The sequence below is a fragment of the Gracilinanus agilis genome, chromosome 3, assembly GCF_016433145.1.
Source record: "Gracilinanus agilis isolate LMUSP501 chromosome 3, AgileGrace, whole genome shotgun sequence".
In the NCBI taxonomy this organism is placed as follows: Eukaryota; Metazoa; Chordata; class Mammalia; order Didelphimorphia; family Didelphidae; genus Gracilinanus; species Gracilinanus agilis.
The window spans coordinates 209,686,864-209,710,192 of NC_058132.1; the positions used below are offsets into that span (position 1 = coordinate 209,686,864).

The 23,329-nt window shown below is 37.8% G+C and overlaps 1 protein-coding gene across 1 annotated transcript in view; it reads left to right on the forward strand.

Moving 5' to 3' along the window:
* Positions 1–6,247, forward strand: part of JHY (junctional cadherin complex regulator) — a 104,323-nt gene extending 98,076 nt beyond the window's left edge. The window contains exons 7-8 of the mRNA XM_044669649.1: positions 1,572–1,700; positions 5,792–6,247. Of these exons, the coding sequence (XP_044525584.1) occupies positions 1,572–1,700; positions 5,792–5,995 (333 nt within the window). The 3' untranslated portion in view covers positions 5,996–6,247. The remainder of the gene's footprint in view (positions 1–1,571; positions 1,701–5,791) is intronic.
* The last annotated feature ends 17,082 nt before the right edge of the window (positions 6,248–23,329 follow it).

Sequence of the window (23,329 nt, forward strand, 5' to 3'; positions counted from 1 at the left end):
CAAGATTTGAACCTAGAACCTCCCATCTCTAGTCTTGGCTCTCAATCCACTAAGCCACCTAGCTGCCGCCTAATTGATACCCTCATATTGCTTGCTTTCTCAATGGATAGGAGGAAGGCTGAAGGGAGGAAGAAAATTTATAACTCATATTTTTAAAAATAATATTAAAAATAAATTGTAAAATCTTTTTTGAAAAAGAAAAAGATTCTGATCAGTTCAGTGACCAACTACAAATACATCAGATCAATAATAAAACATACTATCTACCTCAGTAAAATGATAAACTCAAGGTGCAGAATGAGACAAATATTTCTGTACATGGTCAATGTGGCGATTTGTTTTGCCTGACTAAACCTACTTGATACAAATATTTTGTTTTTCTTTCAGTTTGGAGCAGTGGGAGAAGGGAGGAAGAGGGGCTAGCAATCGGGTTACCAAAAGAAAAGAAAAAGAAATGCAGGGTCATTGTAAGATTTTTGAAACTGCTTTTATTTTATATAAAATACTACATTTGACGATTTTATAAAATATAGCATTCCCTTGAATGAACCTAATATTTCCTTTTGCCTATATGTATTATTTGCTTAGCAAAACAATTTTGTGGGTAAATGAAAAGATTAATGTTCACTAATAAAAGGACAAAGAACCAAAATGCATACATATCACCATTTTTGATGTTAGGGAAAAATTAATTATGTAATTAAAGAGTTTTCATCTAGAAAAATAATCGCTCCCTTTCATGTAACATTCCTTTGGGCAAAATCAAGTAGATGCCTAGAAAAGAACAGTAGAAAACATAAGTCAGGCAAGATGGCTGTGTGAAAATAACATGTGATAATATATGCATAACCCAGTTTTTTACCATCTCCAGGAGCAGAGAGGAAAGAGAAGGGAGGGAGACAATTTAGATCTTATAACTTCAGAAAACATATGTGGAAAATTGTTGTTACGTGTAATTGGGGAAATAAAATATCTTTTAAAAAAAGAACCTGTTGAATTTGTTGTAATCTTGGAGAAGGAAGCAAGCAGCTATATGTGATACAGATTCATGACTGCATGCTCAAGCCTCTCTGTGGTGCTTTATATATAAAAATGCCTGTCTTATTTGGGATTTAAGTTCAATTTTTTTTTAATTTAAGAGTAGCTACGAGAAGATACTTAAGAGTAAACTATTTCCAACTCAGTAAAGCATATCTATTTTACTCTCTTTCTTCTAGTGGAAACACAGCACAGAAAGCTTATTGTTTAAAGTTAGAAGCAAAATTGAAAATAAATGGGAGGAATGCAACAGAGAAATAAATATTTGTGAATTATGCACTGCTAGGTACACCGTGTATATGCTATTGCAGAACAGATATTGCTGAGCAGAGAAAGATTGTGGTTCTAAAGGAAAAGTTAATTTAACTTTCATTACTGTCACTCAGTTTACTGCTGATAATCACACTTTTTTTCCTCTCTACTGTTAATCATCCATTGAGACCTGCAATTACTGTAAATATAGAACAGTGAGATCCGTACTGAATGGTACTGGAGACCAGAAAATCTCACTGCAAATCTATTTCTTTGAACAGATAAAAAAATTAAAGCAACAAAAAGAATATGCAAAACAAGTTCAAGAGTACAACATGAAAACTTTGTCCTCTGGGTCAAAACCACAAACAGTAAAACCGGAGAATAAAACTTCTATTTCTCGTCAGAAGGTAAGATGAGTTCTCACACCAAGATCTATCTTCTAATCATAATTTTGACTCCTTTCTTTCTCCCTTTAAAGGCCTATAATAGATAGATAGATGGATAGATAGCTAGATAGATAGATAGATAGATAAGGTTTTTTCCTACCAAAAAAACATTCAGTCTAAAGTAATCCACACCATTACATGTTATTAAATAATATTTAACACTTAAAGACAGATGGTGCTAACTTAACTCTGCCACATAGTTCTTTGTTCATTATGCTCAATTCTCTACATATACTTTTTCCAGTATAGCATTCCCCCCATCCCCTAGTTTATCACATGTAAAAAGTAAAATAAGGAAGTATCTTTATAGAAGAAGCTTAGCACTTTAGTTTCCTCATCTGTAAAATGCTGGGTTGGACTATATGGTCTTTAAGAGCCTTTCCACCTCTGGATTAATTGATTAACACTTTCATTCTCTGATCCCACTATTTATATAGCCTAAAGAATTAATCCTTTCTTATTATTTCTTTTTTATATGTTAGAAAGAATTTCTTTTTCATTTCTCCCTAATTTGGCCCCTGGGTTAGGATAATCTTAAGGTTATATGTTATAGGTAGCTATTCAAGAAAAAAAAGGATTTCATAAAATAGAAAAGGCTATTGTTCTCAGAAGTCATTCAACCACAAGGTATGAAGTTAGTGAAACATGCATTACAAAGTCACAGAGCTCTGGAACAGAGCCCTCTAAGTTAATAAAAACATCCAGTTTTGATGGTGAGGTTAGATGAGGAACAAGTAATATTCTGGTGATTTTAGAAATTTGTACATCATGTTGCTTTCTAAGACTGCCATATTTTAGTTTTTGTCTTCTATCCTAAGTCTCTTAAGTTCTCCGTCTCCTTGATTGAGTGTCCCCGGTGCCACTTTTTATTCTTACAATCTATTATTTATTCATGAATAGATTCAAGACAGCAGATTGTCTAACAAGGAACTCCCCCAAAAGTCACCTCTTCTCACTCTTCTCTAAGTTCTTACAACATAGCTTCTGACCTTATCATTCCACCAAACTGCCCTCTCCAATGTTTCTAATGAACTCTTAGTTGCCAAATCCAATGGCCTTTCCAACATGCCTAGAAAGAAGTCCTTGACTTCTCTGCAGCCTTTGACACTGTTGGTGTATCACTCTCTCTTCTCTAGGTTTTCGGGACCCCAAGGTCTCCTGTTTCTCCTCCTACCTCTCTGATCCCTCTGTCTGGCTCCTCCTCCAGATCACAGCCTCCAACTCTAGGTGTCCCTCAGGGTTCTGTCCTGGCTCCGTTCCTCTTCTCCCTCTTTATGACTTCATTGGATGATCTCAGATTCCATGGACTTAATTACCTTGTCTATGCTGATTCTCAAATCTATTTTTCCTATCCCAGTCTCTTTGCCAGCCTCCAATCCTGCATCTCCAAATGCCTTTTAGACCTCTTGAACTGCATGTCCAATAAATATCTTTTTTTTTAAACCCTTACTTTCCATCTTGGAATCTTGGAATCAATACTGGGTATTGGCTCATAGGTGGAAGAGTGGTAAGGGTGGGCAATGGAGGTCAAGTGACTTGCCCAGGGTCACACAACTGGGAAGGGTCTGAGGCCAGATTTGAACCTAGAACCTCCAGTCTCTAGGCCTGACTCTCAATTCACTGAGCTACCCAGCTGCCCCCTCAACAGACATCTTAAATTCATGAAATCCAAAACAGAACCATCATTTTTTCCACTAACTACTTCCCTCCCTCCACCTTCCTTATTATTGAGGAGGGCAGCACCTTCCTTCCAGGCCTACAAACTCCCCACGCAGGCGTTATCCTATTTGTTCACCATGGCTTATTAAAAATGCGCCCCCTCTCCTCTGACAGTGCTGCCCTGGGGCAGCCCCTCATCCCCTCACTCCTGGGCTGTGCAGCGCCTGCTGCCTCATGTCCCACCTCCCATTCACTGTCCATGCAGTCATGAAGGCTACATTCCTCAAGCACAGGGCTGACGGCTCAGTGAGCACTGCCACCCAGGGAAACGACAAAGCAGCCCTCCTACCTTTGTCACACCTCATTCCCCAACTTACACTCTTCCATCCAGGCACACTGGTCTCCTCCAGCAAACAAGATACTCGTCTCTGGGCTCCCGGCATTTTCCTGACTCTCCCCCATGAGGGGCACACTCCTTCCACTCCAGCTACTGACCTCCCTGGCTTCCTTTAGGTCTCATTTAAAATCTCACCTGGCACAGGCAGCCTTTCCCATCCCCTCTTAATTCTAGTACCTTCCCTCTTAGCTATTGCCTCTTCATCTAATACAGAGCTTACTTTTTATTTCTGCACATGTGGACTCCATATTCGAGCACAAGCTCCTTGTCTTTTGCCTCTTTGTCTATTCCTGGTGCTTAGCATAGTCTCTGGCACTTAGAAGACACATAATAAATGTTTCTTGAGTGATTGATTGACTTAAGAGAGCCAACACAATGGAAATACTGTATATCCAGTTGGAAGACTCAGCTCCAAATTCATCTTCACCATTACCCAGCTTTGTGATCTTCTCTGTATGTTAGTGCCCTCGTTCTAACATTGAAATAATACTACCTGGTCTACATAACTTAAGAAGTTGCTCTAGAATCAAACAAGATAGCATGTGGGCACAGTGCCAAGTCTGGAGTCAGGAAGACTCATCTCTCTAAGTTTTCAAATTTGGCCTCAGACACTTACTGTGTGGCCCTGGGCAAGTCATTTAACCCTTTTTGCCTCCTTTTGCTCATCTGTCAAAAGAGTTGGAGAAGGAAATGGCAAATCACTCCAATATCTTTGCCAAGAAAACCCAAGTGGGGTCCCAAAGAGTAGGATGTGCCTGAAACAACTGAACAACATGACACCTTTTTTGGTTTATTGTACTACTACATAGTGCACTATAATTATCATATAACAATTTTACATAATAGCCTATGTAATATGTGCTATTCAAAAAAAAAGATTTTTTGGTCCAAGCACATGGAAAACTCTCTATTTAGAAAACATTCTTTACCATTGTGGCTGTTCTACAACTCCTAAAGTAATGACTGGGATCCTGAGAAGATAAGTGGCTTACCTAGGGTCACACAGCCTTTGTGTATCAGAAGTAGAATTTGATCCCAGATCATCCTTATCCCCAGGCTTATCTTCTATCTCCCTATATCTATTAATACATCCAAATAAAAAAAGGTTTTAATAATTATGATAGACATACACTGAAAGATCTAGAGCTTTGTGAGGATTTTTTCCTATTGCTGACCCTACGTATACTGTTTGTGCTCATTTCAGCTATTGAAGATGTTTTTATTATTATTTCATGATATATTTGGGATTACTCATATTAAAGATGGATAGTATGATGAGTTTTAACATTCCTTTCAACAATTTTATAAATATTAAAATATTATATTTCAATTCAATTCAGTCAATTCAAAAATATTTCAATATTGACCTCACAAGTAAAAAAATTATATGTATGTTTATATATATGAATGTTTCTCAGAAGCACTTAGATTTTCTAAAGATGCGCCAGTTAGAAGAGGGAAGTGATTGCCTATATCTAAAGGTTTCTGGAATTCTGGAATTCTAAGATAAGTAATGATTTCTATAACTATGACCATATTTTACATGACCTGCCATTATGTATTCAGTTTCTAGGTGAAACCAGTACTCTTTGGATGAAAAGATCTTGCTATTTCTGTTAAAGAAACTTGGCTTGAATGAGAATGTCAGATTAAATTAAATATATACATCTCTGACATTTTGAGGAAGCTGGTTTTTATTCTGAAGCCGTACCAAGAATGAAAGAAAACGTGATTCAGTCTTCATCTGTGCATTTTTCCTGCACAGACTTGTATTGTGCTCAGTTTATTTTGTTTAAATTGTGTTGCATTATGTTGAATTATGTGCATTTTTATTTGATCTCTATTTTTTATCTGATTTCAAGTGTGATAGGAGAAAAACAGGTTACAACTAAAAAGTTCTTTATAATACAAATAGCTGTTTTCTAAAATTGACTTTATAGATGGTGGTCTGGTTTCACTTTCTCTTTCCAATGAATTTTAATTTTCACGTTTTTAGGCTTTAGAATATGCTAGGAAAATTCCAAAACCGAAACTAGTTTTGCCGTCAAATCCGAATGATCAAGAATCGAAGGAAAAGAGAAATCCATCTTCTGAAAAAGAAAGGAATTTACCTGAAATCTCATTGCTAGAAATACTCCAGAGCAGACACGAAAGAGAAAAACAGGCTGTGGCTGCTTTCAAAGTCCTTCACATCGTGTAGAAAATGTGTCTTCATGAAGACCTAATAGGTCAAGGTATAAAAAAAAAAAGGAACTTCGTTCCATTTCATCCCTGTAGATAGTGACTGCCTTTCATTCTCATCAGGATATAGTCTATTTGTATTTCCATAGTATTGAAAATATAGGCCATATTACATGGTACCACAAACTGCTTTCCTTTACATCAGAAATCATATCAAAATAATTTATTTTCAAATCAGTAAGAATTTGGTCTGACTACTGACCACAGACAATAAAGCCTTTTAATTTAATAATATTTCATATTTGATTTTTTAAATATGCATACTTTTGTTTTACCAAATGCTACAAATGCCGTGAAATCAATTTTTCTGCTTTACTTTGTATCTTCCTGTTAAGGAAAACATTTTTTAAAGAATTCCACTTTCTTCCACAGTGAGATTTACAAGGACCAATTGAGCATCAATAAATTCCGAACCAATATTTCACAAGACTGTAGAACTGATAGAAAGACTTTCACGTAATATACATACATGTACATATATGCATATGCCTTTTGTGGAGAAATCCAGACACGGGAGCACATTTAGCTGTACCCACTGAAGCCGAGCAGATTTTAATGTTCTCTTCTAAGAAAGCATCAAGATAAAGCATATTATTAGGTTTAACCAAATGGATCCAAAAGTACTCAAATGATCAGGCAAATCTAAAAAAATATGCTTGAATAAATTCATTGCAATTCACCAAGCATTTATTAAGCACCCACTAGCTGCCAGGCACCATGCTAGTTCCCAGGGATACAAAGATGAAACAACACAGTGCATGTCTTCAAGGATAAAACCTGATAAAATGCTAGAAGAAAATTTGAGGGGGAAATCCCTTTCAGCTGGGGTGGAATCACCTGAATTGAGTCTTCAAGAAAGAATTTCAAAAGATGAGAATAGAAAAGAAGGAAGATTATTCAGGCAAGAGAAATGATCTGGGCGGCAGCTGGGTGGCTCAGTGGATTGAGAGACAGGCCTAGAGACAGGAGGTCCTAAGTTCAAATCTGGCCTCAGATACTTCCCAGCTGTGTGACCCTGGGCAAGTCACTTGACCCCCATTGCCTACCCTTAGCACTCTTCTGCCTTGGAGCCAATACACAGTGTTGACTCCATGACGAAAGGTAAGGGTTTAAAAAGAGAGAGAGAGAGAAATGATCTGTGTAAAAGTCAGCAGTTAGAGTATGGCTAAGACAGAGGAAGTTTGACCAGTCCAATTTTTCTGAGACATAAAAGGCATTAAGGGGGAGGAATGTGAAGTAAAAAAACTAGGTGGAGTTAGATCGTGAAGATCCTTAAATCCTAGTTTAAGGATTTCTTTTTTAGTCTATAGACAATAGAACCATTAGTGCTGGGGGATGAGTTGATTACCCAGGATGTCAAAATAGTCTTCAGTTGCACTTTTGAATTTTAAGAGCTTAAAAATTTAGGCATCTCACCACTTCCAAGGTGATTCTAGGCAAAGTTAAATAATTGAATAGTTCATACTTGGATCATTTATTGAATGTAAGTTTTTATAATTAATTTTACTTATTAACTTGTTGCACCTGAAATACACTGTAAAATTTTCATTTCTTAAAATAAATCATTATGGAGAATAGTATTTTTTTACTAATTTCCTTAATGTACTCAATTCTATGTGAAAGCTTTTAGATATACCAAACCATGTCAAATTATGTTTAATGTTAACTCTTTTTTTTTAACCCTTACCTTCTGAAGTCTTAGAATCAATGCAGCATGTTCCAAGGCAGAAGAGCAGTAAGTGCTAGGCAATGGGGGTTAAGTGACTTGCCCAGCTAGGAAGGGTCTGAGGCCAGATTTGAACCCAGGATCTCCCATCTCTGGGCCTGGCTCTCAATCCACTGAGCCACCAGGCTGTCTCCTCTTAATATTAACTCTAGGCAAATGTGTTTTCCTGCAGATAGATATATAGATATGTTCCCTGGATTTTCCCTCAAGGCGTAGAAACCTTTTATATAACTTGGTGTAGAATAAAGACATCCTAAATCTAAATGCCTCACTCCCAAAGCCACATGCTATTGGAGGCAAGACAGCAATCAATCAAGAAGAGAAGGATATGAAAAACTAGAAAGTTATTCCTAGGATTTTTTTATCATTTATTATAATAAAGGAGAGTTGGAAAGAGTCAGGAATTTGAAACCTTAGAGCCATAAGATCTTAGAAATCATTTACTCCCACTTCTTAGATATATGTACACACACATATATACATATACACATATATAGGTATATACATCTATATATGGAAAATTGAAGTCTACAGATGCTAAGTGGTTTGTGCAGTCCCCCACAACAGTGATTTGGAAGACTGCCACCCAAGCAACCCTTGAAGTGCTTGAGTCTCCAAAAGGTAGTGACTCTACAGGGTAACAGTGAAATCATTTGGGGTAGATGGATAGCATAGCTCACATTTATGTAGTGCTTTAAAGTATATAAAGCACTTTCCTTATGTAACCCATTCTCCCTGTTCACGAGCTGTTCATACCAAGTTCATATATACTGAATTCAACATTGGAATATTATCTTCTCCATAAACACTAAGTAGCACAAATATTTAGTTCATCTACTAGGAAATCTTAGACTATTGCTCACATATATTTCATGTCTAGATTTTCACCGATGTAGAGGAAAAGGGTCCCCTAGATCTAGCACTCAAGGATATACTGTAGATACAAGTGTTCAAGGTAACAATAAAAATAACGAGGACAGGACAGTCTTTATTCCACCCCATGGACAATATAGAAAACACAAAGGACTCAAAGACGCTCATAAACAAATACAGAGAACATATAAAGGATTTTCAATAATCCACAAACAACTAACAATTCTCTTTCTTCCTGGTGATTCTCACTTTTCCAGGACTGTAAAGACCTCCTGACTCATAGCACCACCCAAGTCAACCCCCCTCAAAAGGGGTTGCTAGACATATTGCCTGACATTTCCCAGAATTCCTCTTTTACCCCGCAAGGACTCATATAGATACACTTAACCATATATTATTACTCTTAGCGCTTTTACTTGTGCCTAGCATCCCAATATTTTGATGACTCCCATGATCACTGGCATGGGGGGAGGTAGTAGGGGTGGTTGGCCTAGAAGCAGGTCTGGTAGTTTGAAGGGGCACTGCCATTCCCAAGGCTTTGGGGTTCAGGATTCTGGGTTGTCCCCATTAGGATCTGAAGAAAGATGGTGGTCAAGGTGATGGTATTAGTTTGGCTTGCCTTCTACTTGCTGCCTCCTATCTCTCACTCAGAGTTGCTACATCAAAATCCCAAACAAAAACTTACCACCCTGTAGATAAAATTGATCTGTGTGGTCTCATGAACCACCCATGCCCTTAAAATAGCCCCATGAGTGGATTGTGTCAGTTTTGTTGTCCCCATTTTACAGAGAAGAAAACAAAGAAGAAATGACTTTCCAATGGCCACACAGCAACATTAGAGCTAAGAGACAACCTTCAGATTTATGACTCAGAAACCACTCTTTCCACTCAATGGTGCTCTGTCTCTTATTGGATGAGATAACGAATATGGATCATAATTTAGTGACCAAATAGCAATACGATAAAATGGGAAATTAAGATGAATATGAATATCAACTTCATCAGAGACAGCCTAACCAATCTAAAAAACATGGGATCAATAGAGAGCTTTAGAATTGAAGCGAAAGGACCTAATTTGAAGGCTGGCCATGCCACCTACTCACATGGGAACTTAGTCAAGTCACCTTCTCTGTGTCTTTGTTTCTTCATCTAGAAAATGTGGGATTGTGCTAAAGTGCTTTCTAGCTTCAATCTGTGATCCTCCTGATCTTGCCTACTAGAGGCAGAATTCAAACCCCTGTGACTTCCGACTTCAAGTCCAGCAGTCTCCCCTGGAGGCTACAGGGCCGTTCTAATTTTTTAAATGTGTGTGGGGATTCGCCATAAATCAATCAAGAGGAGATCATACGTCGATGACATGTTAAAACCAGTAGAAATGCGTGTCGGCTTTGGGGGAGAGTGGGGGGAAGTGGAGGGGAGAGTAAGAACATGAATCATGAAACCATGGAAAATTTTCTAAAAAATAAAAATTTAAATTAAGAAAAAAAGATCATACAGAGGAAGAAAATGAAAGCTTAGTCAGGATGAGGCACTGATACCTCAATGGTTCCATTTCAGCCTTCTTCTTGCTGGTCACATTAGAGAAAGCATGATTGAATGGAGTCTAGAGTGAGGAGGGAGACTTCCCTCATAATCTATTATTAGCCAGGAATTGTATGAAAATAAGATTAGTAATTATAACAAGATTGCTACTAATCGAGAACTTTGAGTTGATGGCCAACTGTCAATAATACATTATCTGTATCTCTTAGGGCAGTTCAGTGTGGATAGAGTGACAGGCCTAGAGTCCAAAAATCTCATCTTCCTGAATTCAAATCTGGCCTCAGACACTTACTAGCTATTTGACCCTGGTCAGGTCACTTAGACTTGTCACAAGACCCTTTTTGTCTCAGTTTCCAGCAAACTGCTCTAATATCTTTGCCAAGAAAACTCCAAATGGAGTTGAAAAGAGTCAGACACAACTGCAAAATGACTGAACAAAATCCCTTAGGTGGGATTCCTAAAACAAACAAACAAAAATCATGATAGAAAAACTAAAGCAAAAAGAAAAATTGAATTTAATGGTGTTAAAAATCATTTCTATCTGGCCTCAAATACTTCCTAGCTGGGTGACCCTGGGCAAGTCACTTACACCCCATTATCTAGCCCTTACCACTCTTCTACCTTGGAACCAATACACAGTCTTGATTCTAAGATGGAATATAAGGTTTTTTAAAAAATCACTTACAGAACAAATGTGGCAAGTTTAGCTTACTATCTCTCTAATCATTATTAGAAATATATCAGCTTCCATCTGGAATCAAAAGTACTGTTAAGGAGAGGCCTAAATCCAATTTGTATTAAGGGTGACTATCTCAGTGATGCCCCTTTAGTGCAAAATAGGTCCTTGTTTCCTGCTTAGAGGAAAGGATAATAAAGACCAGCATAGTAGTTACCTCAGTCGTCTCTTAGAGTTGTTATTCCAAATGCGATTATCTAGACTAGGAATTATATAGTGCTTTGACTCTCCTGCTGCTAACATGTAATCATTTGACTGTGATGGATGGGGAAGAACAGACAAATGAAAGGAAACTTGCATCAGTCCATTTGGCTCTGCATGCTATCCTCTGGTGAGAAAAGAAACATCAACAACAGGTCAAAAAGAAACTTGATTTTGTTTACCTAAAACATCTCTTGCTCCTCTTTGATTACCATGAATAATGTGGAGTTATCTGTATCAATCAATAAGAAAAAAAGGGAATCAGAATTGTTTCTAACTCAAAGAAAACAAAATACATTGTTTAGTAATGGATTGAGTTCATGGAAAAGAATCTTCAGTTTTAAAAACATGTTAGATGAAGACACAGTTCATTTTTCAGAATGGTAAATCCCTCCTCTAGCTCCATTAATAAAGAGTCCAGTTTTCACCATGGCCTGAGCAGACATACAACTACTCCATCTTATAAGCTAAAATATCTGTTCAGTGGAAAATAAATGGTTTTTCCATTTATTATGGAAACATAACAAATGGAAACAAACAGTCTGAAATATTCCCATTCTCTTGTGGGTGTGGATCAATGATAGCTAAAAATATGGAGCCCTTCGGAATGAAACTTTAGCAATGCCCCACCTGTGTGAACTGAAAAATCAATCTCCAGTTTCACTTCCAAAGCCATTGACACACACCTCCTGAGGGAAGGCAAGGTGGAACCTGGCAGAGTCCCAGGCTGAGTCCAGCTTCTCCACCACTGAGCGCCTTTTTCCTTTGGAATGAACCCCTGACTCATTAGTCCTGAGAAAAGGGACTCGCCTTCAGCAATCAGGTCACTCTTACAAGTCTAGAGTCTCCAAATGAAGTATACCAGAATAGGTACAGAATAGTCCATTGAGGTACAGGAAAAAAATAGCAGAACTTCTATTTATTTAATCTAAAAATGAAACTAAACTAACCACAAAATGGACAAGTGGCTTAAAAAGTTCAGCAAAGAAACTATGTCGGAAGTCCAAGACAACAACAAAAGCCTACACTGGTGCTACTCCTTAGTATAAATTCTTCATCAGTCACATCATGAAGCAAAAAAGGAGGACAATTTAATCAGATCCAACAAGAAGGCAGCCCAAAAAAGTTTCAAAATGGTGGAGATGATTTGAAAGATGTATTTACATCTACAACCATTCACAATGAACCTCTTCTTAGGGTACATTGCATCTTGAGATATCAATCGATAATAATCTGAAATCACTATCAGAGATATTTTTTAAAATATGCTTGTGTCACCAAAGAGATATAAGTATATCGCCTCTAAAAATTCTTTAAAATCCTTACCTTCCACCTTGGAACCAATCCTGTGTATTGGTTCCAAGGCAGTAGACTAGTAAGGGCTAGGCTATGGGGGGTGAAGTGTCACACAGCTAGGACATGTATGAGGCCAGATTTGAACCCCAGAACCTCCCATCTCTAGCTTCCACTGAGCCACCCAACTGCCCCCTTCTTATCTGTATACTTTTCAAACCTGGAAACAATTTAAAATGAAGACTTTGGACCCATTTGTTAAAAATATAAAAATGAAATATATTTCGACTAGATGACATTGACTTCAAAGAAAAGAGAACTGTACTAGCCAAATTTCAACAAAAACTGTTAAGTAATTGTTAGATAGCAGTGAAGAATGAGTAGCATGGTATAATAAGCACAGACAACAATGAACTTCTTCCATTTGATCTTTACCTCTTTTTTCAGCTATGGCAGCCATCGAAAGCCAAGAATAAAAATAAATCAAGTCGAGAAACACTTTTGAATCACTGTATCACAGTATTAAGCCAAGACTTTAAAAAAATGATTATATTCAAATCACATTACAGTCACATATTTTTCTGAAATCAAAAGAGGGCCTTTTGTACCATTCGAATAAAATATTTTAAAATATTGTTAATTTCATCTTTATTGCTTCCTTATTTACTTTTTGTGAATATTTTATAATATGCATGATATATTATCCAAAAGTACATATACTAAATATTACATTGTGAAGTGCATGGTTCAAAATATTTTTTACTAGGAGCAGCTGGGTGGCTCAGAGGATTGAGAGCCAAGCCTAGAGATGGGAGGTCCTGGGTTCAAATATGGTCCCAGACCCTTAGTTGCTGTGTGGCCATCTGTCCATTTTGTGACGGTTAGCTGGTTCCAAGACAGAAGAAGCAATACACAGTATTGATTCTAAGATGGAAAGTAAGGATTTAAAAATATATTTACTAATAGTAGTGTTAATCAAGAAAGTTTAGAGACTACTGATTTAGAAGGTTAAATTTATTGTATGTTTTTTCCCGAAGTCTTAAAAATCTTTGCTAAAATGTTGCAAACATCTCTTGCTGAATAGGCAATACAAATTGAATAATATAGCTGTTCCTCTGATGCTCAAAGAGTGAAATAAAAGAAAAGGAAAACGTTTTAACTGAATGAGTTTTCAGGAGTCTATATTATCTCCATGGGTACCTGGCAGTAAAAAGCTGAATCCAGTATGTTTAGTCAATCTAGAGAATGGGTCTGGATCATTCAGGAGCTTAATCCACTCTTTTTTCAGGGTTTGATTTGGGGCCTAAAATTCTCTCTCCCCTTAGTTTCTCCATAGAACTTTTAGATGCATCAAGAAGTTGGATTGACCAGTGGAATTGCTTGTCGGTTCCAGAAGAAGGGAAGGAAGAGGGAAAGAACATGAATCATGGGACCCTGGAAAAAAATTCTAAATTGGTTAATTTAAATAAATAAATAAATGAATTTTTTTGAAAGAGTTGGGTTGACTTTGGTGACCCAGGAAGAGCTCCTGCTCCTTCATTCAGCTATCTCCAACTTGTCTCCCTTTCACAAAATGGCCACATTTCCAAGCAGTTCTGATGAAGTCACTAAATTTGTTGTCTCTACTTAAAAGTGATAATCCCCAATAATGCAAACCTCAAGGACCTTTTTTTAATGAAACTGTTAGATGAATATCAAAGACCTATTTACCTGGGTGTCTAATATTTTAATTAGATTATATACTCAATTTAACCCATTAAACCCCCTTTGATGATCTCCATGTTTAGTATTTAGCCTCAGATGCAAGAGGTAATGAATACTGGACCTTTTGATTTAATGAGAATTTTGGCCTTCCAGCCTGCGGCCTCTTTGTGTGCCTTTTGTTTCCCCAGCTATAGAATTCATTTAATTGAAGGAGTCTCTTCCCATCACACATTAAGGAGTACAAATTAGCATCCCTTTTCTGATTGGAAAATGCAAGCAGACATTTTTGCTTTGATCTGAGGATTGTGCTGAAGAAGGCAGCAGCCCCCTGAAAATGAGCTGATGGGCCTTGTTATTAGGACAAAATGCAGATGCGTCCATGTGTTACAAAATGCTTAATGTCCTAACTGATCACCTTCCACATGGTTTATTCCCCTGGTCCAGTTTGTATCTTTCACACATTCTCTGGCTCCTCCCCAGTAAATTGGGGGCCTAGCTTTTCCACAAAATGGTAACCCTTCTAAGGGAAATGAAATTTTATCCTCTTCATTTTCTTCAGACTGTATTTTTTTTTTCAGAATGCCCTTATTATAGACTTCCATCCCCCTGAAAGATTCCCCAGGAAGTAGCATAGAAGTATAGAATATTGCAAAAGATGTTGACTTTACAGATATGAGACCTGTGTTTGAATTCCAGCTCTGATACGAGCCATGTGATGTCAATTGACCTCTAAACCTCCTTTTCCTCATCTGTGAAATGAAGGCATTCAGACTTCACTCCCCGCCTCCCAGGGGTATTGGGAGGAAAACAACTCTGGTCACTCTACTGGCTTCCAATGTGATTTCCTGGCCTCCACTGCTGCTTAGACAGACCGCTTCAGGACATGGGTTATAATACAACTATGATAGTCTTGCTTTACAAGAAAAAGGAAAAAAAGACAGTCAACAGGAATAAAATTCTAAAAGTAAGCAATGTTCTGTGGAGGTATTTTGGAGAATAGAGTACAGCAGAACTCCTTTTTAATGACAATATCAGTGAATAAAAACAAACTTGGTAGGCCAACCACGTCATACTGGTTCCAGCTCAATGGAGATTTGTTTCAGGAATTTTATCAATCTCTAAATACTCCAATCTGTCTAATATGGAATTCACATTAACAGTGCTAAGTAGGCACTGAATTATACTATGATAGTTATCCTGGAATGCAAACTAACTTCTCTAAAAGCATTTCTTCAAAGTTATGGGACGATCAAATATAATAGAATTTTCTACTAATAGCAGTGCAATAATCCAGGACAATTCTGAGGGACTTTATGAGAAAGATGCTTTCCACATCAAGAGAAAGAACTGTGGGAGTAGAAACACAGAAGAAAAGCATATGATTCATCACTTGTTTGTATGGGTATAGCATTTGGGGTTTTTGGTTTTAAAAGATTACTCTATTACAAAAATGAATGATATGGAAATAGGATTTGAGTGGAATTGCTTGTCAGCTCCAGGAGGGAGCTGGGAAGAGGAGAGGGAGACAACAGGATTCATGTAACCTTGGAAAAATACTTAAAAATAAATAAATTGAATGAAAGAATTCGGAATGTCTTTCTGCTTTTATCTCACCTATCTTCACAATATTCTTGAACCTGTAAGGAAGTATTAGATATTATTTTCCCTATTTCATAGATAACCAAGCACTGAAAGCTAAGTGACTTGCCCAATGGCAAAAGTAGGTTCTTAGTCTTAACTCTGAATCCAGGTATCTGTATGCCAACTAAATTTAACTAATTCAAGGCAGATCTGCAAAAGCAACAGGAAACCCTAGAAGAGAATCTCTGAAATAAATGAACTGGTTTTGTTGTTGCTGTTGTTCAGTCATTTCAGTCATGTCTGATACTTCATAATTCCATTTGGGGTTTTCATGGCAAAGATATTAGTTTTGCTATTTCCTTCTCTAGCACATTTTGCAGATGAGGAAACTGAGTCAAAATGGGTTAAGTTACTTGTCCAGGGTTACATAGTCTAAAGCCAGATTTGAATTCAGTTCTTTCTGACACCAGACCTGATGCTTTATTCACTATATTCCCAAAATAATTGTATTAAAAATTAAAAATTAAGGAAAGGAAACCTAATGTCAAGTCCAGAAATTTTTTTAGGAGAATGGTCTACTAGGAAATCTAAAAAAAAAGACAGAGAAGTATAGATATACGAGTTTGAACAGACTTCCTAAGAGATCATTGAGATTCTCAAAGGGAAGTCATTTGAGAGTTCATTTGACTAACTAGATTTTGGATTCCAAATAAGTTAGTTAACTTCCCTCAGCTCTCAGTTTTCTCATCTTTAAAATGAAGAAACTGGAGCATATAGTCTCTAGAACATCTGTAGTTGCTTAGATGTAGGATTAGAACCTGGGCAGTATCTCACCCTCCATAAAGGGGATTGCAAAGTTATCCTAAAGATCCAGACTAAGAACTTTTAAAAGGAATTTTAGGGAAGGAAATTGCCAATAATCTAGACTGGGAAAGCAGATCTCTTGGAGAAGATTCTGTGAGGACCACAATGATTCCAGAAAGACTAAAAAAGATGACAGTGATAAAGGATGTACTCAGAAAACAAACACTACATCATGAGACTGCAAGTGAGCCTTTGAATATAATGAACTGAACTGTGGGGGATCAAACCCTCCATCTACTTCTGTCCTCCCATGCACCTTTGCCATGATTGTAAAACCCTTGGGCCAAAAAAGGGGAATGCCCCCTAATGGCTCCTTGTCAATGCATCTATTAATCATTTTTAATATGTTATGAAACTTTCAAATGTAGTTGGACCTTCCATGAAATATATAATATCTTTGGGGCTTTATGTACTCTGGTGAGACAATCTTGAAATTAATAGATATTACATATGGAATAATTCATGGGGGAAACTAACAAATCTGCCAAAGAATCAGAGGGGGGATTGTGTGAATGTAACATAAATCTCTACTCTTCTTCCCTTTCTCAAAGGAAAGTTTTGAAAATCCATTTCAGTCTTATCCCCACCCTTTGATTGAGTTAAGGACAGTCTAACAATTATCTGTATAAAAAGAAGCCTCGTGGCTCCCTAGCATCCCAAGAGATGCTTGCCTCTTGTCCCATATGACTCCTGGTGTCCAGAAGACTGGCCTCTCACTTGGATTGAGGTCAAGTCTGTCCAACCAGGGAGACACAGAAAAAGTGAAGTCACCTAGGTTATAAATTATGGACTGAGTTTGCAGCTTGCTCTTTTTCCTAGAAAACAGTGGGACCTCTGGGCTTTCCTAGAAGGGAAGCACCAACTTTTCCTAGCCAAGAGGGACATACGGTGAGCAGCGAGCTCAGGTTAACTACACAACCAGCCATGCGATTATGGGCCTTTTTCTCTCTCCAACCTGTTTTCACTATTTAATAAATAATTATCGATTTACATACAATCTCCAGAGAATTTTAATCTTAACAATTAAAGATTTATGTAAAATTCACACATATTTTGGCTCAGAAATTCTACCATTCTGCCTTCCAGATTTCTAAACAAAATTCCCCCTTTGTGTTATTCAGGGAGAGTTATTGTTCTGAGGACCATAAGCAATAGTAACTTTACACATGAAAGAGGAAGATTCAAGATCACTGGGGCCATTTTAGAGTCTAATAATTAAGGCTTCCCAATGCTTGACCATGGATATCATTCCTCCAATGTTGTGATGAAGGTGGTGTTTTTTTTTAATTTATGCTCATAGGATACCTAGAATAAAATATTTTGATGTTTCTTGGATGAACACAAATATTCCTGCTTGCTCCTTCTTCCTCTCTTTAAACATTTTTCTCAGTTGTTGATGGGTGGATTCAAATCTATGACTTGAAATATTTTGCTTTGTGAGGTAACATAATACTAATTCCTTGGACTTACATAGCCCCTTTCTTTCTAAGAGTTCATACGACTTTGGGAGTTATCAAAGTGTCCTACCCAGTTCAGGAACCTCCCGAAAAATATCTCTGATGAGTGACTATTCAGCTTCTGCTAGAACAATTCAAAAGATGAAACACTCACTGCCTTTGAAGTACCTCAAGGTAGCTTATAACATTTTTGACTATGCTTAATTATTAGAACTTTTCCCTATATATTATGCTGAAAATCTGTCTATCTGTAGCTTCCACAATTCTAATTCTGTCCCCTGGAGTAACGCAAAAGAAATCTCATTCTTCTTTTATATGACAATCCTTCAGATATTTTAGGACAGTATCACAGGCATGTGTAGCCCATGTCATTATGATGTGTACCTAAGGAATCTTTATTTTTAAAGGTGAATATTTATTGAATACTCAATCATGGCAGTTAGGTGGTACTGTGACTATCCACAGTACCAGGCCTGGAGTCAGGAAGATTTATCTTCATGAGTTCAAATCAAGCCCCAGACATTCACTCACTGTGTGATATTGGGCAAGTCACTTAACCCTGGATGCTTCAATTCCTCATCTGTAAAATGAGCTGGAGAAGGAAATGGCAAACCACTCCAATATCTTTGCCAAGAAAACCCCCAATGAGGTCACAGAAAGTTGGACGTGACTGAAAAAACAATTGAACAACAACTCAGTCATAAAGAACATTATTTAATTCATCAAACTAAAGGAACTCAAACTTTTTAAAATGTGGTAAATTTACAACTAAACTTTAAAAATATAAACTTAGCAAAGGGCTCCTTTTAACAAATTTCTTCTCTTTCCCCTAAAATATAGAACAATCTTTTCAGCCTTCTTGTTGGTTAAAAACATACATTTCCAACTGGGCCTAACTTCCCTACCCCTGCACTTTGTTATAAAAGGCCAGTGGTCCAGAGGGCTTTCTTTAAAAGAACGCATGCCCTTTGATCCAGCAATACCAGTACTAGGTTTATATCCCAAAGAGATTTTTTAAAATGGAAAAGGACCTATTTTCACCAAAATATTTATAGTGTGCTTTTTGTGGTCACAAAAAATTGGAAAATGAGGGGATGTCCCACGATATGGGAATTGCGAAATAAAGGGCCATTGGTGGAGTTTAAGGGCTGATGACTAGAGGTGAATCCTTTGAAAACTGAAAATTTTCAGTTTTGCCTTCTTTTGCCTCTAACAGTCAGAGCCCCAGGGCCACATGCTACTGGATGAATTATAGGAAACTAAGAATCCAGAGGAAATTGTTGTTGCAGGGATTCCCCAAAGACTGCCCTTACTCCCAAAGGCTCCAGAGCCTGTGTACTTTATAGCAAGAAGAGGACTGCTGGCACATTAGCGAGTTTGGGAGCATACCTGGCATACCTCTGATGACAAATACCACGGGCCCCTTAAGTTTTCCCGTGCTAAATTTATCAAGTTTTTTTTTAACTTATTCTTCACATTACATGGGTTTTAGTCTCCCCACTAGCCAGATCACTAACCCGTGGATATATTTTAGTCTGTCAGCATTCCTTTTAAAACCCTCTGTGCCAAACTGAACTTAATCATTCGATAATCCAAAGTGTTTTCAGCTTTTAGTATAGTGCATGACACGTTGTAAGTGCTTAATAAATGTTCATTGACTAGCATGTGCAATCCAATTCCCAAAGCTTGTCATGGCTTAGGATGAAATATTGCAGAATTATCTTATCACTGCAAAGCCCACAACTTAATCAACTAGATCTCATTCCCAGCTTGGACATTGATGCTTTCTGACTTTGCACAAGATGTTTTGAAAAAAGGAAGGGCAGCGACAGGTGGCACAAAGGCTAGAGTGCCAGGCCTGGAGTCAGGAGTTCCTGGGTTCAAATCTGGTCTCAAACACTCCCTAGCTGTGTGACCCTGGGCAAGTCACTTAAACTCCTTTCCCTAGCCCTTACCATTCTTCTGTCTTAAAATTGATAGAGATAGATGGTAAGGATTTTTTAAAAGATATTTTGACTTTTTCTGTGTCATCCGATCATATTATATCAACATTTGTGTAGCATTTCAAGGTTCACAAACTATTGTTTTTCCAAGAACCCTAGAGTAGTTAGTAGCATTACCCTCATTTTATAGATAAGGAAAATGAAGCCAAGGAAAGTTAAATAATCTGTTCATAGTCACACAATTAGTAAATGGCAAAATCAGGATTTAAACCCATGTTTTCAGGCCCAAAATCTGAGGTGATGTCATAGAATACAGTTATGCTTTTCTACAAAAGTCAGACTGAGTTGGATGAACAGATTATATCTGGCCCAACACAATGAAAGATGACACAATATGGAAATGATACAATGAAGAAGCGATTTAGAACTGCACAGGAAAAAAAAGTGGAAGACAGCTAGGTGGCTCAGTGGATAGAGAGCCAGACCCAGAGACGAGAGGTATTACATTCAAATCTGGCCTCAAACACCTCCTCGCTGGGTGATCCTGGGCAAATCACTTAACTCCAATTGCATAACTTTTACCATTCTTCTGACTTGTTGGTATTGATTCTAAAACAGAAGCTAAGGTTAAAAAAAAAAGAGCTGGGTTGGATCTTTTCTATCATCTAATTGAACCCCCTCATTTTAGAGAGGAAGCAATAGAAACCTGTAGAACTTAAATGATTTGGGACAAATCATACAGTTGATAAGTGGCAGAATGAGGATTCAAACCAGATTCTTTGATTACAAATCCAACATTCTTTCCAAGCAGTTCACTAATACAATTCCTAGTTTCCTGTCATGATTCCTCAGGCCCCAGCCAGACTGATCTATTCACTGTCCCAACATACTCTGACTGTACCCACTTCTGTGCCTTTTGTCATGTGGGACCTCTTGCTTAGACTATGGTCTCATAACACTATTTATACAATTCACTTAGAAGTTAAGCATATACTAATTTTTGTTCTCAAAGTCATTTTAGCAAACATTCTGTCCCCAGTCCCTTCTGACCCATGTTCATCCCTCTGCCTTTGCTCACATGTTCTAGATGACTGAAATATCCTCCTACCTAATCTCTGTTGATGTTCCAACTAACCTTCAAAACGCAGCTCAAAAATCACATTCCCTAATTCTTCCAAATGTATATGACCTCCTTCACTCGGAGAATCTCATAGATGTGGTACAAATATGAATAGTATAAAGCCCTTTCTGGAGATATGTCTTATAACTCCATAATAGGTTTCTTCTTTTTTGAGGACGGAGAACAGTCCTTAGCACAGTTTATTGCAATAATGAAATCTTCATAAGACTAGAAATAAGAGTTAAAGCAGCTCTTTCTTCAGGAAGTCAAAGAAAATTCCTTTTTTCGGCTTGTGAAAGCTTTAATTAGCCTTAAAGAGCACCCAAATGCAAGGGATCTATGTGCATTAAAATAAGAGGAACTTCTCTCTGCCCACCCCACCCCACTTAAGAACAGAAGAAACTGCCTATTTCTGCTTGCAATATGATTTGCCATTAATTTTAGGAAGTACTGTCAGAAAATCTGGATCCAAAGAGGCCAAAGAGTGCCAAAGCCATCCCACTAACAGGCTTGGCAGCATCATTAACATGCTGTGCACATTCCTCAAAACTTAATCAAAAAGGGGTACCAGTAATGGAAATTTTAGAGTGAAGTGAAAGCTGGGTTTTCTCCATATGGAATATTAATAAAGCACAGACTAAGATTTCTTTGTTGTTGTTGCTGTTTTCTTTAAATTCTCTATGCCACCAGTTAGCCAGAGCTGGGCATTCTCTGGCACATCTTCTATTTACTTTCATTTCCAAGGACAAGGTAAAGATCCACCCAAGCTTGCTACACTTAGACACAATTCCAGATGCTAAAAACACCAGGGCAGAGGAGACACAAAATTGTCCCCATATTTGGGTGTCTGTATTCTCTGTGTGATTGGAGAGGACCTAAAGAAAGTCATGCTACTTGTTTTCTCAATTACACAGCATTTCTGCTCACTTCACAGACTTTTCCCAAATCACGTTTAGTTGCTGTATTTTCCGGATCTGGGAGCACTTAAGATGTCTTTCGTGCCTCCGCAGTTATCATCATATGGGTATTATCTACCTTTCCTCCAAGGATCCCAGAGAAGCTCTCATTCTCTGATTGTATTACTTCCACAGAAAAGTCTTCTGTCCTATCTTGTTGTTCCCTTTAAAACCCGCCTTGAAATTAGCAATCTTAAAGGAAGGAGGCATTTTGTGGCTCAACTTTAATAATCCCCTCTACTGGAAGAAAAGGGGGGCGGGGGAATTCCAGAGGCATAGCAGGCCATCCAGCTAAAGGTAAAGAGCCATTTCAGTGCTATTGGGAGGCATCATGGTACAGTTGAAAGAACGATAACTCTGGCGTCCAAGGACTTTGTTTCATATCCCTCTTCGGAGTTTTCTTATTATGTATAATCTTGGACAAGTAATATAACCTCTCTGGGACCGCTGCCTCATGTGTAAAATAAAGGGGCTGAATTAGAAAGCCTCCGAGCCTCCTTCCAGGTCCCAGAGCTATGCTCCAAAAGCATTGAAAGCCGGTTTCCTCAAAGGAAATAATTCTGAAGGTACCAGGATAAAAACCCCTTGAAGGCAGGCATTGTTTCATTTTCTTTTTGCACCCCGGCGCCTCTCCCAGAGCTCGGCATTTAGTGGGCAGTTAAATGCTTGTTGATGGATTAAAGGAGATGAAGGTTACATCAAAACAGTTTGAAACTGCAAGCAATATTCAAATAACACTTCTACGTTTCCCAAATGAGCCATATTGTTTGTCTCCCCTACCTCTTATGGCAAAGTAAGTGCTCCTAGGCTTACAGATTCAAAAAAGTGTTACAGCTTAAAGGAACCTTAAAGATCATCTGTTCTACAGTTGAGGAAACTGAGGCTGAAAGATGAAGCAAATAGTCATGACGACACAGGTAGAGAGAGTGGATTTCAGCCTCACCTGGCCCTCTACAAAGGATAAGTCAAATGACACATTCCCCCTCTCCCAATCTGGGCAGCTTTACTTAAATTGAAATAATTCTACTCTAAGGAGATGGTGAGACAAGGTGGGAAAAATCCGAGGGTGACGTTTTGACATATTCCTTATGAATAGCAAAGCTTTTTCCCGCCCCACCCCCCTTAAGAATTTCCGAATGCCAAAGAATGCACTGTCTGTCGATTTCCGAAGTGACGGGCTAAAAATGAACTGTCGGTCCTTTTCCATGCCGGCTGTAACTTTCGTCTATATACGAAACGACTGAAAAGTCGAAAATGAGGGGAATGGGATTTACACAGTGAGGAGAGTTACAAGAAG